We start from the raw sequence: 15,231 nt of genomic DNA on the forward strand, positions 1-15,231 counted from the left end.
GCTCTGTCTTCCCTGGGACAGGACAGAAGCTGGGTCCACTCCGAGTCCCCAACACAGAGCTTGACACACTTTCTGTAGGAGGCAGCCTGGAAGATGGCCCCACCTCCCAGTCTTCCCACCTTTGTATGATCCCTTCCCTTTGAGTGTGGGCTGGACCTAGTGACTCACTTCTAATGAACAGAATACAGCAAAAGCAATGGGATATTACTTCTGAGATTAGGTAATGAAAAAGACTGTGGCTTCCATCTTGGGTTCTCTCTCATGGGTCACTCCCTCTGGGGGAAGCTAGCTGTCATGTAAGGCAGCTCTGTGGAGAGTCTCACATGAGTGAACTTGGAAATGGATTCTCTCCCAGTGAAACCTTGAGATGATCACAGCCCCTGCTGACACCTTGATTACAGCCTCACAAGACACCCTGAGCCAGAACCACCCAGCTAAGCTGCTTCTGGATTTGTGACCCACAGAAGCTGTGAGATAATCAGTGTTTGCTCTTTTCAGCTAGTAATTTTGGCTACAATTTGTTACACAGCAATAGCTAACTAATGCAGCTTATGTAACACCCACCCACCTCTGTACCAGGTTTTGTTCTAGTGTTCTCACAGTCCTGCAAGGAAGGAATGCTTACTAATCCCATTTTGTGGTTGGTGAACCACAGCACCAAGAGGGGAGGTCATTTGTCCAAGAACACAGAGCTGTGGAGCGGCAGGACTCCAGAGTATGTGTTCTTAGCTACTGTGTTGTGCTGGGGTGGTGGTGCAGGCCGGCTGCATTTAGAACCTAGGTTCAGAAATATTTAAGCACCCAGCCTCAGTTCTTCTAACTCGTCTTCTATTTTCCTCATGAAATCTGATCACATTCATCTGTGTTTCTTTCTTCCTGCCCCGGTGTCCTAGAGCTCAGGGTGAAAGCAGGAAGGGGCAGAAGGAGCAGAGGGGCAAGAAGAGGCCTCAGAAAGGGCCCAAAGGTGGACAGTGGCCTCTTTGTCCCCTGGGTGGGGGTGGCTTGTGCTGCTGCCAGGGTGGGGGTGGCCCAGACATGTGGCCCAGACATGTGGCTGGAGCCCAGTGCTGAAGTCCACTGCCCGCCCGTGTGGGTGTGCTCCAGAGAGGCTGGGGGCGAGGGCGGGAGGGACAGGCCGTGAAGACTGGGCCCCATTGTGAATGCTTGAGTAACCTGAGCACGAACCACTGCAGCCTCAGTCGAGTTTCTCTGCTGTGCTGTCTGTGGACAGGGAGCACTCCTGCGGGAGCTGCTTCCTGTGCTTCCTACCCTTGCTGATGGCCCTCTCCCCATGGCTGTAACACTAGCACCCTTTCATGGGGTTCTTGGGGTGCTCTACTGAAGCTCTTAGAGGAGAGCTGGGCACATAGTAGGCACCCAGACTTGTTGGTGCTGATCGCCTTCACCCAGCAGTGGGTACCTCAGAGGTTAGGTGCTTGGTGGCTAGAGCCGGAGCATCTAGCTGTGGCCCTCACTCTGCGCCTTGCTAGCCCATGAAGCATCACCCTCTGAGTCTTAGTTCCTTCATCTCTAAGAGTACATCTTGTGCATCCTCTCTTCTTTAAGAAAACATGAATTGAGCACCTGTTGTGTGCAGCATGGGCACTTGTTCGGTCACGTGGTACGTGGTGACTGTTTGGGAGCAGGCCCGAGGAGGAACAGAGGGACCCTGCCAGGGGGCCTGGTCTGTGTTGTTCTGTCCTCTACTTGCTGTGTGACCTTGGGTGTGTAATTCACCTCCCTGAGCTCCCAGCTCATCCACCATCTGACATGGGGATTTTAGAACCCTACTTTGGAGGGTGGCCGTAAGGTTAGCTCAGTAAATGCTGAGGCTGCTCACCGTAGCAACTCTATTTATTCGTTGAATGGTTGAGATATCAGGATCTGACCAGGGAGGTGGATGTATAAGCAGCTAACTTTTAATATTTTACATTTTCAGTTATTTTTTTGGTAACAGTTAATACATAACACAGGTACAAAATTTACACGTTAGAGAGAGGTTTGCTGTGAATGCTGCCCTCTCTCCACTGCCCCCAGCCCTGCAGTTCCCCTCCTCAGAGGCATCTTGTGTCTCTTTCCCAAGAAATACATGTGGACCTCTTCTTGTTCTTGTTGCTCACAAATGGCCACACATTCTCCATCATATTCTTCACCTCCAGCTTGCTTTCTTCTCTCCACTTTCACTTGAAATTTTTGCTTTTATTAACGTCATGCAGGCTTCGAGATGAAAGACTCTAGCCTTCAAGTGGCAGCTGCCAGCCCCACCCTCTACCCACATTTTCCCTTCCCTTCCAGGAGTGATTCTTACCTCTCCTTTGAATCTTTTGGACTTCACCTGCACGTCTCTAAATGGCTTATGTGACAAATCTGCATTTTTTCACTTTGAGACTAGATCTGTCATCTCACACCATGGAAGATGAGGGTTTGGCATCCCTTTATCCCCCTGTCCTCACTCTCTTCTGTCCCCGTGCATGGTGTATACATACCCACCCTCATACATACACAGACACACATGTTCTTCCATCCCTTCATTGTCCCAATATTATTACAGTTGATTCTCATTATTTGTGGTAGTTTTCTTCTTCTTCTTTTTTTTTTTGTGGAAACGCTGCAAGGCTTGCGGGATCTTAGTTCCCCCACCAGAGATTGAACCCGCACCCTCGGCAGTGAAAGCACGGAGTCCTAACCACTGGACCACCAGGGAATTCCCTGTGATAGTTTTGTTCTACAAAGTTGCTGCGAACATTGAATTAGCAAATACTGAACCATTGTTCCTAGGGAAAATACAGGGTTAGGTTCTTGCCAGCCTCTGATCACATTTTCATCAACCAGTCAATACATAATCTTGTTTCGTGTGTATTCTGTTTAGAGACACATCATTTAATATATATTGTTGATTCATTACTGTCGAACTCACTGCCAGCAACATTATAACTCATGCCTGAACAAAACGTATCTAATATGTGTATCTTCTCCATAAGGCACATCACAGCCTTCTTGTACTTAGGAACACTAGACAGCATTTCAGCATTATGCCTGGGGCCCATTTTAAACAGCAAAATCAACAACAAAAAGCACAAAGACACCAAAAAATGTGGCATTAAATAGACTGCCAAAAGGATGCTTGTTTATAATGTGAATTAAACAACTTTATGTATTTTTGTCTGGAGTTATTGATTGCCTTCGTATTGGTTAGTTTTCTATGTATTTATCTCTACTTCAAAGCCAAACTCCACAACATTTGTCTCTCTCTCCTCTAATATTTATGGCATCAGATGGGCTTTCAGTTTCATCTTTTTGGAGAAGTCTCTCTTTTAGCCTCCGATCTGTCCAGGCTGGTCTAGTTGCTCTCTCTACTTGGTGGGCAGCCATCACACCAGGCTTGCTCCTACCCATCTTCCTGAGGATTAGCATCGCTTCTATCTTGGGTTGGATACCCTGTTTCCTGGGTCCCTGATAGTCCTCTTCCTTGGTTTACTCCTTTAATTAGTTGGAACATATCTTCATTAGCTTTGGGAGAAATCATGTATAGAAATTTAATTTTTTGAGACCCTCCATGTATGAAAATATCTTTATTTCCACACTCACACTTGACTGATGGTCTGGGTATAGACTTCTAGGTTGGATATTATTTTCCTTCAAAATTGAAGGCATTTCTTATTTTCTTCTCACATCATGGTTATTGTTGAGAAGACTAAAACTCTCTGATTCCTGATCCTTTGCAGTGACTTTTTTTTTTTTTTCCTTCTGGAAGCTTGTGGGATCTTTTCAAGATGGTGGGTTATTTCCATCCATTGTATGATCTGTTGGTGGGTTTCAGGTCAAGGAAGTTTTCTTGATGTTATCATTGGTGATTTCCTCACCTTTATTTCCTTTGTTCTTCTTCGAACTCCTATTATTGAGTGCCTGGAACAATGTCTAGCTTGATAACATTTATTGAATGAATATGATGTTGGATCTTCTGGACTGGTTCTCTAATTTTCACATCTTTTTTCTTTCTTAACATCTTTATTGGAGTATAATTGCTTTACAATAATGTGTTAGTTTCTGCTTTATAACAAAGTGAATCAGCTATCTTCTTATCTTTTTTATTTTCCATCTCTGTCGTTTTATCCTACCTTCTATGATATTCCTTCAAATATATCTTTCAGTCCTTCTATTAATGTTTAACTTATGCCCTCACATTTAAAATTTTTTATTATGATTATTCTTTGTTCAAATTAATAGACTATTTTAATTGATTTTTAATTATGTTTTTTCTTTTTTATATAGACTTTATTTTTTATTATCAGTTTTAGGTTTACAGAAATTAAGCAGAAAGTACAGAGAGTTCCCATACACCCCCTTACTCTCCCCTGCAGTTTCCCGTGTGTTTTTTTTTTTTTTTTCGCGGTACGCGGGCCTCTCACTGTTGTGGCCTCTGCCGTTGCTGAGCATAGGCTCCGGATGCGCAGGCTCAGCGGCCATGGCTCACGGGCCCAGCCGCTCCGCGGCATGTGGGATCTTCCCGGACCGGGGCACGAACCCGCGTCCCCTGCATCGGCAGGCGGACTCTCAACCGCTGCGCCACCAGGGAAGCCCTCCCCTGTTTTTAATATCTCTTATTAGTGTAGTACGCTTGTTACAATTGATGAGTCATTGTTGATACATGATTATTAACTAAGCCCCATATTTTTCATTAGGGTTCATGTGTATGTTGTACATTCTTTGTGCCCTCACATTTAAATTTTCCAGGATCTTTTATTTTATTCCCTGAAAGCTTTTATATAGCATCCAATTCTTCTTTCATGGATGCAGTATATCTTCGTACATTTTCAAGGATATTAATGACTTTATTAGTTTTTTTCTCTTTGCACAATCTCTTTTTCCTCAAAGATTTTCTTCTTTGTTTATTTTAGTCTCCATCATCGCTATTAGAGGAAATCCCCAGGAGTCTGGTAGTCCTTGGCTGTAAAGCCAATTAGAAGCTCTCAGCATGGATGTGTGTAGGGGGTGAGGGGGTCTTGTCAACTGAGCTTCATGATGGGGTCACCTGGCCAGGTGGTGCTTTGGGGAAAGTCCAGTGCACTGTCTTTGGGTCTTTCCTCCAGGCCTGGGCACAGGCCGCACCAGCAGCATCCCAGGAACACAGCGGGGGAAGAGGGCTGGAGGCTTGGCATCTGGCAAGTAAACATTCACTTAACACCCATTTGCAGGGAGGTGCCCCACCCAGAAAGCCTCCTGTGGACGGACTTTCAATCTTCTCCTGGGTGGCCACTTTTTTTTTTTTTTTCAATTGAGATACTGACATATAACGCTCTGTTAGTTTCAGGTGAGCAACATAATGATTTGCTATTTGCATAAAGGTTTCTCCTGCTACCCGCAAATAGAGCATTCCTCTGAAACCTTTCATAAACCTAAATGGTGTAAAGGGAAGAAGCAATTACCTTAGGATGCATCTTGCTAATGGGTGCACAGAATAAACTGAGATAAAGTTCAGATGCTCACAGACACAGTTCAAAGCTATGGCAGCTTGATGCTGGGATGTGGGTGTAGTTCCCAGGGACGGAGCCTGGCAGTGCCTCTCTCACTGCTTTGGGTGCGCGCTGCCCCTATAACAGCTCCCTGCAGAACAAACACCGAACACTATTTTTACCTTTTGCCTTTCATTGTAAAAGCGAAAATCCTCTTTGGATTTCTTTCGGTTAGCAAAAACAGGTACTAATTTTGGTCTTTCACAAAAGAGAAGCGGCATTAAAGTGAATTTTTGAAAAGTAGGGGATGCTGGTATGTTGTGAAATGATCGCCACTGTAAGTCTAGCTCACCTCCGTCACCGTACATAGTTACGAACATTTTTTTCTTGTGAGGAGAACTTTTAAGATCTACTCTCTTAGCAACTTTCAAATGTGCCGTGAGGTATTATTGACTATAGTCACCATGTCGTACATTACATCCCCATGACATTTATTTCACAGAGGGGGCTTCTTAAACAGATTTCCATCAGTCCTCCACTGCAGCCCAGGACTCTGCTTTCCCCCCTCCTCCTGGGGCCTCCACCTCTCATGTGCTGCTGCCCAGCTTCCCAAAGTGGGGTGATTTGGTCTCCACTTCCATTTTCCCAGTCCTTGTGAGTTCACACTTCAGTCCTTTTACTGGCCGTTTTGGGAGGCACTGTCAACAGTCAGCGACCGAGTGCTCAATCTGCCATCTTTGCCGCATGGTCAGCAGTAACTTTCCCCATTTACCTTTAGGGTCCTTCCTCATCCCTTGCATTGGGGGCGCCGTTCTTGTGCGCAGCCTTCTGTTGGAAGCTTCAGCTCGAGCCGTTGTTCGTCTAACCCCGCGCCTACTGCAGGATGTTTGGATTCTTTCCCATCTTCTGCTCACTGGAGGCTACAAATGAATAATGCGCCGTCATTTCCCCCGCGTGACTTTAACGTGTCAAAATCAGTATACCAGTTGGCGGAGCGATTCAGAGCCATGGAGAGACATTCCCGACCTTGGGCCGTCGCCTCCTACTCTCTGCTTCACTCACTCCTCTCCTCCCGCTGGCCTTTGCTCTCTTTTAAACCTGCCAATCTCCTTCCTGCCTCCAGGTCTTTGCACTCGTGGTGCCCTCCACCTGGAATACTTCCCCTCGAGCTTTTCCCGTGGCTGGCTCCTTCTCATCTTTCAAAGTTCAGTGCAAATGTCGCTTCCTCACACAAGGCTCCCCTGCCCTGTGGGTGAAGTCTGTCCTGGTCGTGCTTGATCACATCATCCTGTTGCTTTTTTCTTAGGAAACGTATACAACTGTCATGGTTTTTGTTTGCTTTCTCCTTGATTATTGACTGTAAACCCATAGCGGCAGTGATCACGCCTACCTTGATCACCTCTGTGTCCCCATTCCTGTCATGATGTCCAGCATGTGGTGGTATTTTGTGGAGGTGTGCTGCACTTGTGGATCAGCTCCTCTGGGGAGGTGTTTCTCCACGAGGAGGCTTCAGCTGCAAGTAGTGGGAATCCCAACTAGAAGTGGCATCAACAGTAAAGCACATTTATAGCCATGTGCAATGGGGTATTGGGACATGAGGTGGCTTCTTCAGGCTGATCAATTTGTGTTCAGCATGTTATTATTGGCCCAAGTTCCTTCTGCCTTTCTGCTCTGGCATCCTTGCTTCAAAGGCTTGGCGTCTCCAGTTAGTTACCCTCATGGTCTCATATTGGCTGCTGTGGCTCCAGCCATCACATGCTGATAAAAGAAAGTGAACATGGGACTACCAGGCCCCATGTTGCAGGGGGTGTGAAAGGGGCTATTGTGATGGTGGGAGGTCTATGAGTTGGGCAGTGTTGGAGTTAGAGCCAGATTTCCAGAGCTTTGAACACTGAGCAGAAGACAGTCTTACGTTCCCAGGGAAGTGTTCTGAGCAGGGAAGCAGCACAGCTAGGCTGGGCTGCATGGAGGAAGAGGGTGGCTTGGTGAGGAGGGTTTGGGGCAGTCAGGCAGGAAATGCACTTGTTCCCATACAGTGGGAATGGAGACACACCCCCTCTGCTCCCTTGAATGGGGCACTGGGATGAGAGCGGTAAGGAAGATAGACAAAGGTTGGAGATGAAGCAGAGTGTGTTAGTTTCTTGTGGCTGTCATAACAATGTAGCAAAACTAGGGGACTTAAAACAACAGAAATTTATTCTGCCATAGTTGTAGAGGCCTGAAGTCTGAAATCAAGGTGTGGGCAGGGTTGGTTCCTTCTGGAAGCTCCGAGGGAGAATCTGTTCCATGCCTCTCTCCTAGCTTCTGGTGGCTTCCAGCAATCCTTGGCAGTTCCTTGGCTTGTGGTTGCATCACTCAGCCCAATCTCTGCCTCCGTCTTCGGATGGCCTTCTTCTCTGTGTCTGTGTCTCCTCTTCTGTCTCTTAAAAGGACACTTGTCATTAGATTTAGGGCCCATCCTAAATCCAGGATGATCTCATCTGAAGATCCTCAACTTAATTACATCTGCAAAGACCCTTTTTCCACATAAGGGCTCATTCACAAGTTTGGAGGATCAGGACTTGGATGTATCTTTTTGGGGCCACCATTCACCCCACTACACAGAGAATGGGGCCTGGCCCAGGGTGGAGGCAGGAGACCAGGGGGAGGTGACTGCACCGTTTCAGGCTTGTGACGGTGGGGTCTTGGCCGTGCTTGTGAGATAACTGGATTCCAGCTAGTCTGCATTGGAGAAAGTCATTTGTTCTACCCATCCTTGAGGACCTCCTGTGCCCCACACCCTGTCTGGGCTTCGGGGATGCCATGGTCACCATGACACGCCATGAACGCACTAGATGATGCTTTTCCTGTCCTATGGAGCCCACAGCCTAATGAGGGAGAAGGATCTCGAGAAGGAAATGAGGAAATAATTTAAACATCAGAAAGTGACAAGAAGAATACAGCACATGGGGGAGAGGCAAGGATAGTGCATGACTACTGCAGCCAGGGCGGTAGGTGTGGGGCATCCAGCACAGGTGGTCAGATGAGAAGGAGCCAACCGTGCAAAGACCTGGGGGGTGGAAGAGTTCTCCAGGCAGAGGGAACAGCAGGTGCAAAGCCCAGAGGCAGGACCCGACCCTCCTGGGCAGAGTAACAATGAACCCCTCTTTTTCAATCCTTCTTCTTGGTTGGGCACTTAATACATTTGACAGGTAGTAGGCTGAGAATTGCACTGTTGCCCCATTTACAGATGCACTGCTGTTGTGGGCCCTGCTTCCTCTTTGTAAATAGGACAATGGCAGTACCTACACTTTGCTGAGCTTGTTATGTTCAGTCTCCTGATACTCCAAGTAAGGAAACTGAGGCCCAGAGAGGGCAGGGTCTGCCCAGGTGCCACAGCTGGTAAGCGGTGGAGTAGGATCTGAACCAAGGCCATTGACTCCAGGGCACTTCTTCTTTCTTCTGGGCTCTGCTGGGGCTCACAGCTCTGGGACAGACACTTGAGGAATCAGTGTTTGCACAAGGCCCTCAGATCATGTCCTGCCTCCTCCCCTGGACCATTACTCCCAGGGGACCTCCTGGGCTGGCCCCCGCTCTTGGAACTTGCTTGTTCCTCTTTCTTCCTTACAGGGTAGGCATGAGTCAAGTTGCTGGGCAGATAAAATGCTAATTCAACTCTGTTTTCTTACTGACAGTGCATACCTCCCTGGGGAGAGGATAGCAACAGAGTTTATTGAGAATGTAGGACACGCCAGGCCCTGTCCTTAGAAGTCTCCATCCATCTCTTTTGTCCCCTAATGACCTGGAAGGCATGGGATCTTATTGTCCCCATTAACCAGGAGGCCCAGAGAGGGATGTACCCACCCATGCCCACTGTATGAGTGTCCTGGGGCTGCCGTAACAAATTACCACAACCTTGGTAGCTTAAAACAAAAGGAGTTTGTTGTCTCAAAGTTCTGGAGACCAGAAGCCCCAAATCAGCTTCTGGGGGGGTCCAGGAGTCCTTGGCTTGGCTTGTGGCTGCATCACTCCAGTCTCTGCCTCTGTCTCCTCAGAGCCTTCTCCCTTGTGTCTTTGCGCTCTCTCTTCTTCTTCTTTTTTTTTTACTTTTTGGCTGTACTGCACAGCATGCGGGATCTTAGTTCCCCGACCAGGGATTGAACCCACAACCCCTGCAGTGGACGTGCAGTGTCTTAATCACTGGACCGCCAGGGAAGTCCCTTTCTCTTCTTGTAGAGATACCTGTTATTGGATTTAGGGCCCACCTAGGCAATCAGGATGACCTCATCTCATACTTACCTTAATTATATCTGCAAAGGCCCTGTTTCCAAATAAGGTCATAGTCTGAGATTCTGGGTGTACATGAATTTTTGGAGACACTCTTCAACAACTGCAGTCACACAGGCAGAAGAGACTGGGCTGCATTTGAGCCAGCCTGTGGGGCACCAGCATCGTCCTTACATTCTAGGCCCTGTTTCTAGTGCTGGGACTACATCCCTGGACACAATAGACAGATAGACAGGGTGCCTGCTCTCATGGAAAAAGACAAAAGAATTCAGGAAACCCACAAAGGAAGATGGCAGTTTTAGATTGTGATGATCACTTTGAAGGAATAAAACGATGGTGGTGGGGGGGGTGTGGGTGCTGGGAATGTATCAGTTACCTATGGCTGTGTAACAAATTACCCCTTTAACTAGGGGCTTAAAAAATGATCATTATCATCTCCTATGTCTAGGCTTCCTTACAGCTCAGTGCTGGGTTCCCAGGGCCAGTGTCCTGAGAGAGAGGGAAAGCGAGAGGGCATGAGGGCTCCTGCGTGCTGGGAAGAAGGTGTGCTGTCTTTGTGCCCTGGGCTCAGAAGTCACATAGCATCCCTTCTGCTACATTCTCTTCCTTAGAAGCAAGCTCCTCAGTCTGCCCACACTCAAGTGGATGGGAAATAGAACCCACCTTTTGAAGGGAGGACTGTCAAAGGGTTTGCAGGGATATTTTAAAATAGCCATACTGATCCAAGCGGGGCAGGGCTGGGAGGACCCCTCTGAGCAGGTGTCATTGGAGCTGAGAGGTGAAGGATGAGAAGGAACCGAGATGAGGGGCCTGGGGCAGAGTATTCCAGGCAGTGAGAGCTGGGCAAAGGCCCTGGGGCAGGAACCTCTGCCCTGCTGAAGATCAGGGAAGGAGGCAAGAGCAAGCTGGGGCAATGGAGGGTGATGAGGTGGCCAGATGCATGGGGCTGGGCCGTGCTGGGCCTCACAGGCCACAGGGAAGGCACTTGATTGAAAAAACAGTGGGAGCCTTAAAACATTATTTAAGAGAACTTTTTTGATTTTTGATTTTTAAAAAAATTTTTAAAAATTTAGGGAATTCCCTGGGCGGTCCAGTAGTTAGGACTCCACACTTCCACTGCAGGGGGCCCATTCCAATCCCTGGTCAGGGAGCTAAGATCCTGCAAGCTGCACGGCACAGCCAAAAAAATTTTTTTAAATTTATTTAATTAAAATTTTAAATTAAATTTTTAAATTTTTATTTAATTTTAATTTTTATTTTTGTGTGTGTGTGTGGTACATGGGTCTCTGACTGTTGTGGCCTCTCCCGTTGCGGGGCACAGGCTCCGGACGTGCAGGCCCAGCGGCCGTGGCTCACGGGCCCAGCCGCTCCGCGGCATGTGGGATCCCCCCGGACCGGGGCACAAACCCGTGTCCCCTGCATCGGCAGGCGGACTCTCAACTACTGCGCCACTAGGGGAGCCCAAATATTTTTTATTTTTAAAATTTATTTTTTAAAAATCTGTGTTAAAAACATTTTACTATGGAAAATTTCAAGCTTACAGAAGTAGAGAGAATAATGTAATAAACCCATGTGCCCATCCCCCAGCTTCCGTGATCTTCATATGATTGTTTCCTCATCTCCACCCACTTCCTCCTGTGTCTGAATCTCAGTGGCACATCTTTCTATCTGTTAGTTTTCCAGGGTGTACATCTGGAAGGTAACGACTCCTGTTTTTAACCTTGCCACAGACAGTCTTCATGAGTTTCATTCATTCATTCATTTTTATTGTAGTAAAACACATATAATATAAAATTTACCATTAGGGACATTGAGTACATTCACAGTGATGTGCAACCATCAGCTCTATCTAGCTCCAGAACATTTCCATCACCCCAAAAGGAAACCCTGTCCCCATTAGCAGTTACTCCCCATTCTCCCTCCCCCAGCTCCTAGTAAACACCAATCTGCTCTGTCTTCATGGGTTGTTTTTGAGGTGTAATTTACATATAATAAAATGCACCTGTTCCAAGTGTTCATTTAGGATTTGGGAAACCACACCCAGGTAACCTTCCTGGGGGCAGAGTGAGGACCACCTGTCTCGGTCAGGGCAGAGCAAGCTGCTGTAACAAACAGGTCCCCACTTGACAGTGGTTTAACCCAGCACAAAGTTACCTCTCAGAGTCAGGTGGCAGGGCAGAGAGCCAGGTAAAGCCAGAAGACCACTTGTTTCTTGAGCTCCTGCACTGAGAAATTCTAGCTTTCTTGGTTCTGTGATCTAAAGCCATTTCTGTTTGCTTAAAACAACACAAACAAGTTCATGTCTCACTCATCTGACAGCCTGGCATCATCAGGGCTGGCTGCTCATCTCCACAGGGTCATTCAGGAACCTGGCTCCTTCCTACTGGGGTTCTATCTTCCCCTGGGGCCTCTGATCCCCTTGTCTCTACTGGCAGGTGAAGACAGAGGAGCAAGACACCTGCCATCAGGGCCTCTCGCTAGCCTGTCTTCTGGCCTCACCTGGGGCAGAGGCACCTCCTCCCCTGGGTGGGGCACACGCGTGCTGGATGGCTCAGCCACCTGTGCCTAGTGCCATTGAGTAACTTGGGAGTGGAACAGACCCCCAGCTCAGGGGGTGGACCCCAGGGCCCGGCTGAGGCAGGCGGGGCATGAGGAGTCCAAGCTGGAGGCAGTGGGGGGTCAGCATGGGGCACTTGGGCTGCCCCAGGAGAGAAAAACAAGGATAGGACTGGGCCTGGCTCCCTCAGGGTCACCAAGCAAGCTGTGGCGGAGGAGGACAGGGTGACTCTGATTTACACTGCATGGCCTGGCCAGCTGTGAGAATCCGCCTACTTCTGGGCTGACTGGTAAATGGCCCTTTGCCCTTAGTTTCTCCGAGACCCAGCAGCCCAAGGGTCCTGATTGAACACTTGCCACCCTTGGGAACACAGGGACCTTCTCCTCCGCTTTCTCCACGTGGGGATGCTGAGGCTTGGGGTGGTCTCCCGGGAGCCGGGCAGGACCCTCAGTGACACTGTCCCCTCGTCTCCCCTCCCAGCGGCCTCTTCGTGCTGATGCGCGTGCGCCTGGAGCTGCGGTGGCACCAGCGCGCCCGCCACACCATCCCGCGGATCTTCCAGGAGGTGGTACGGCGGCAGCCTGAGCACCTGGCGCTGGTGGACGCGGGCAGCGGTGTGTGCTGGACCTTCGCGCAGCTGGACGCCTACTCCAATGCCGTGGCCAACCTATTCTGCCATCTGGGCTACACGCCAGGCGACGTGGTGGCCATCTTCCTGGAGGGCCGGCCTGAGTTTGTGGGGCTGTGGCTGGGTCTGGCCAAGGCGGGCATGGAGGCCGCGCTGCTCAATGTTAACCTGCGGCGGGAGCCCCTGATCTTCTGCCTGGGCACCTCGGGCGCCAAGGCCCTGGTCTTTGGACGGGAGCTGGCAGCGGGTGAGGCCGGGTGTGGGCAGCATCTCGGTGGGGGCCTGGGGCCGCCCAGGGCAGGGAGATGGTGCTTCCCCGGCCCTGGGAGGGGACCTGCCCGTCCTTGACCGTGACATATGTTTTGGGCCGCAGTGGTGGCCGAGGTGAGTGGACAGCTGGGCAAGAGCCTGGTCAAGTTCTGTTCTGGAGACGTGGGGCCCGAGGGTGTCTTGCCGGACACCCAGCTCCTGGACCCACTGCTGAAGGAGGCCTCCACAGCCCCCCTAGCCCAGCCCCCTGGCAAGGGCATGGATGGTGAGTCCAGGTGGGATCCCCCCCTGCCGATGCCCACCCAGTCCCCTCGTCCGCCTCACGCCAGCCTCCGGTCCCCAACACCCACATCTCTCTTAGATCGACTCTTCTACATCTACACATCAGGGACCACGGGGCTGCCCAAGGCTGCCATCGTCGTACACAGCAGGTGAGGGGCCCGTGGGCATTGCCCCCAGCACAGGAAAGCCACTCCAGTTCCTCTCTATGGCCTGATCCCCCCAACCCCCAGCTCCTTTTGGGGTCTTGTGGGCATCTTGATCCCAACTGGGTAAAACCCACAGCCCATCTCAGGACACTGTGCTGCCCTCTGCCCCTCCTCAGTCTCCTCCTGTCCCCACTCCTGCCCCCAACAGTCCCCTTCTCATCAGTGACCATAGCAAGGTTTAAAATCCTAAGTCAGACCTCCTCTGTGCCAAACCTCCCTGTGCCCTCCTTGGCCCTCAGAATAAAAGCCGTATTTGTGTTGTGCGGCTCCCGCCACTTCTCTGATGTCATTTTCCTCCTCTCCACCTCTCGCTCGCTCCCTCCTCGACCCCTCACACTTCCTCAAACCCGCCAGACTCCTTCTGGCCTCAGGACCTTTGCATATGCTCTGCGCTTCACCTGGGTGCCCTTCCCTAGCTCACCCTACAGCACCTTCTTGCCGGGCCTTAGCTCATGTGTCACCTCCCCAGGCAGGTTACCCCACCCTCCCTGGCTTTGTCCCCTTCAGCCTCTCTCTCTCCCTTTGCTCTATTATATCCCTCATGGCAGCAAGCACCATTTTCTTAATTTGTTGCATGTTCCTCTCCTGCCAGCCTATAAGGCCCCTATGAGCTGGGCTGGCTCGGCCTCAGTACGCAGCTCGCTCCCCCCACGCCATGCTTTTTTCGGGGGTGTGGGTCCCAGCCCCTGCACTCCCTGCCCCTGCAGGTACTACCGCATAGCGGCATTTACCCACCACTCCTACAGCATGCAGGCGGCAGATGTGCTCTACGACTGTCTGCCCCTGTACCACTCGGCAGGTACCACAGGGAAGCTTGGGCGGGGGAGGGGGCGGGGCATTGGGGACCCCTCATTGAGTCCACTCTGTGCAGGGAACATCATTGGCGTGGGTCAGTGTCTTATCTACGGGCTGACTGTGGTCCTCCGCAAGAAGTTTTCAGCCAGCCGCTTCTGGGATGACTGCGTCAAGTACAACTGCACGGTCAGGCCCCGCCCCCTCTCGCACCTCCAGCCCTCCGCCCACCCTCCCAAGTATATGGCTCTGAATGCCTCCCAGGGACTCGGTGGGGCTGGGAGGGGGCAGTCAGTGCTTCTGTGCTCAAGGCCCAGCCCGAGGCTAAACCTTCAACATGTAAACTCATTGGAACCTCACAGCTGCTTGGGAGCGCGCAAAGGCGTCATACCCATTCTGCAGGTGGAGAAACTGAGGCTTTTAATTGGACACAGACTGCCTGAGATCCTTAAGGTGCTGCCTTCCCTACTCCCTGTGCCCTGAAGGTCTTCCCTGCTGGTGGCTGCAGGGAAATGGGTGCAGTCACCGCGCTGGGCTGGTTAAGGCCACAAAGCCCAGGGCTTCCTGGTGGGATAGGCATGAAGCAGAGGTGGAGGGCATCCACTGTCCTGCAGAGCAGGTAGGGGGTAAGACAAATCCCTTCCTCTCCTCTCCCCTCCACAATGAGAGGAGAGCAGGCCTAGGATTTCAGTGCTGTGATGGGGGTGGAAATACAGGTGCCTAGTACCTTCCTCCAGGTGGAAGAAGGAGTGGGGAGGGGAGGGAAGGGGGTGTGTC

The 15,231-nt window shown here is 50.3% G+C and overlaps 1 protein-coding gene across 1 annotated transcript in view; it reads left to right on the forward strand.

Annotated features, from left to right (window-relative positions):
- The window catches only part of SLC27A1 (solute carrier family 27 member 1), a 51,682-nt gene that overhangs the window by 24,941 nt on the left and 11,510 nt on the right, over window positions 1-15,231 (forward strand). The window contains exons 5-9 of the mRNA XM_065875019.1: window positions 12,757-13,151; window positions 13,278-13,439; window positions 13,536-13,605; window positions 14,370-14,461; window positions 14,534-14,643. Coding sequence (XP_065731091.1) covers window positions 12,757-13,151; window positions 13,278-13,439; window positions 13,536-13,605; window positions 14,370-14,461; window positions 14,534-14,643 — 829 coding nt within the window. The remainder of the gene's footprint in view (window positions 1-12,756; window positions 13,152-13,277; window positions 13,440-13,535; window positions 13,606-14,369; window positions 14,462-14,533; window positions 14,644-15,231) is intronic.

The sequence above is a fragment of the Phocoena phocoena genome, chromosome 3 (genome assembly GCF_963924675.1).
Source record: "Phocoena phocoena chromosome 3, mPhoPho1.1, whole genome shotgun sequence".
Classification (NCBI taxonomy): Eukaryota; Metazoa; Chordata; class Mammalia; order Artiodactyla; family Phocoenidae; genus Phocoena; species Phocoena phocoena.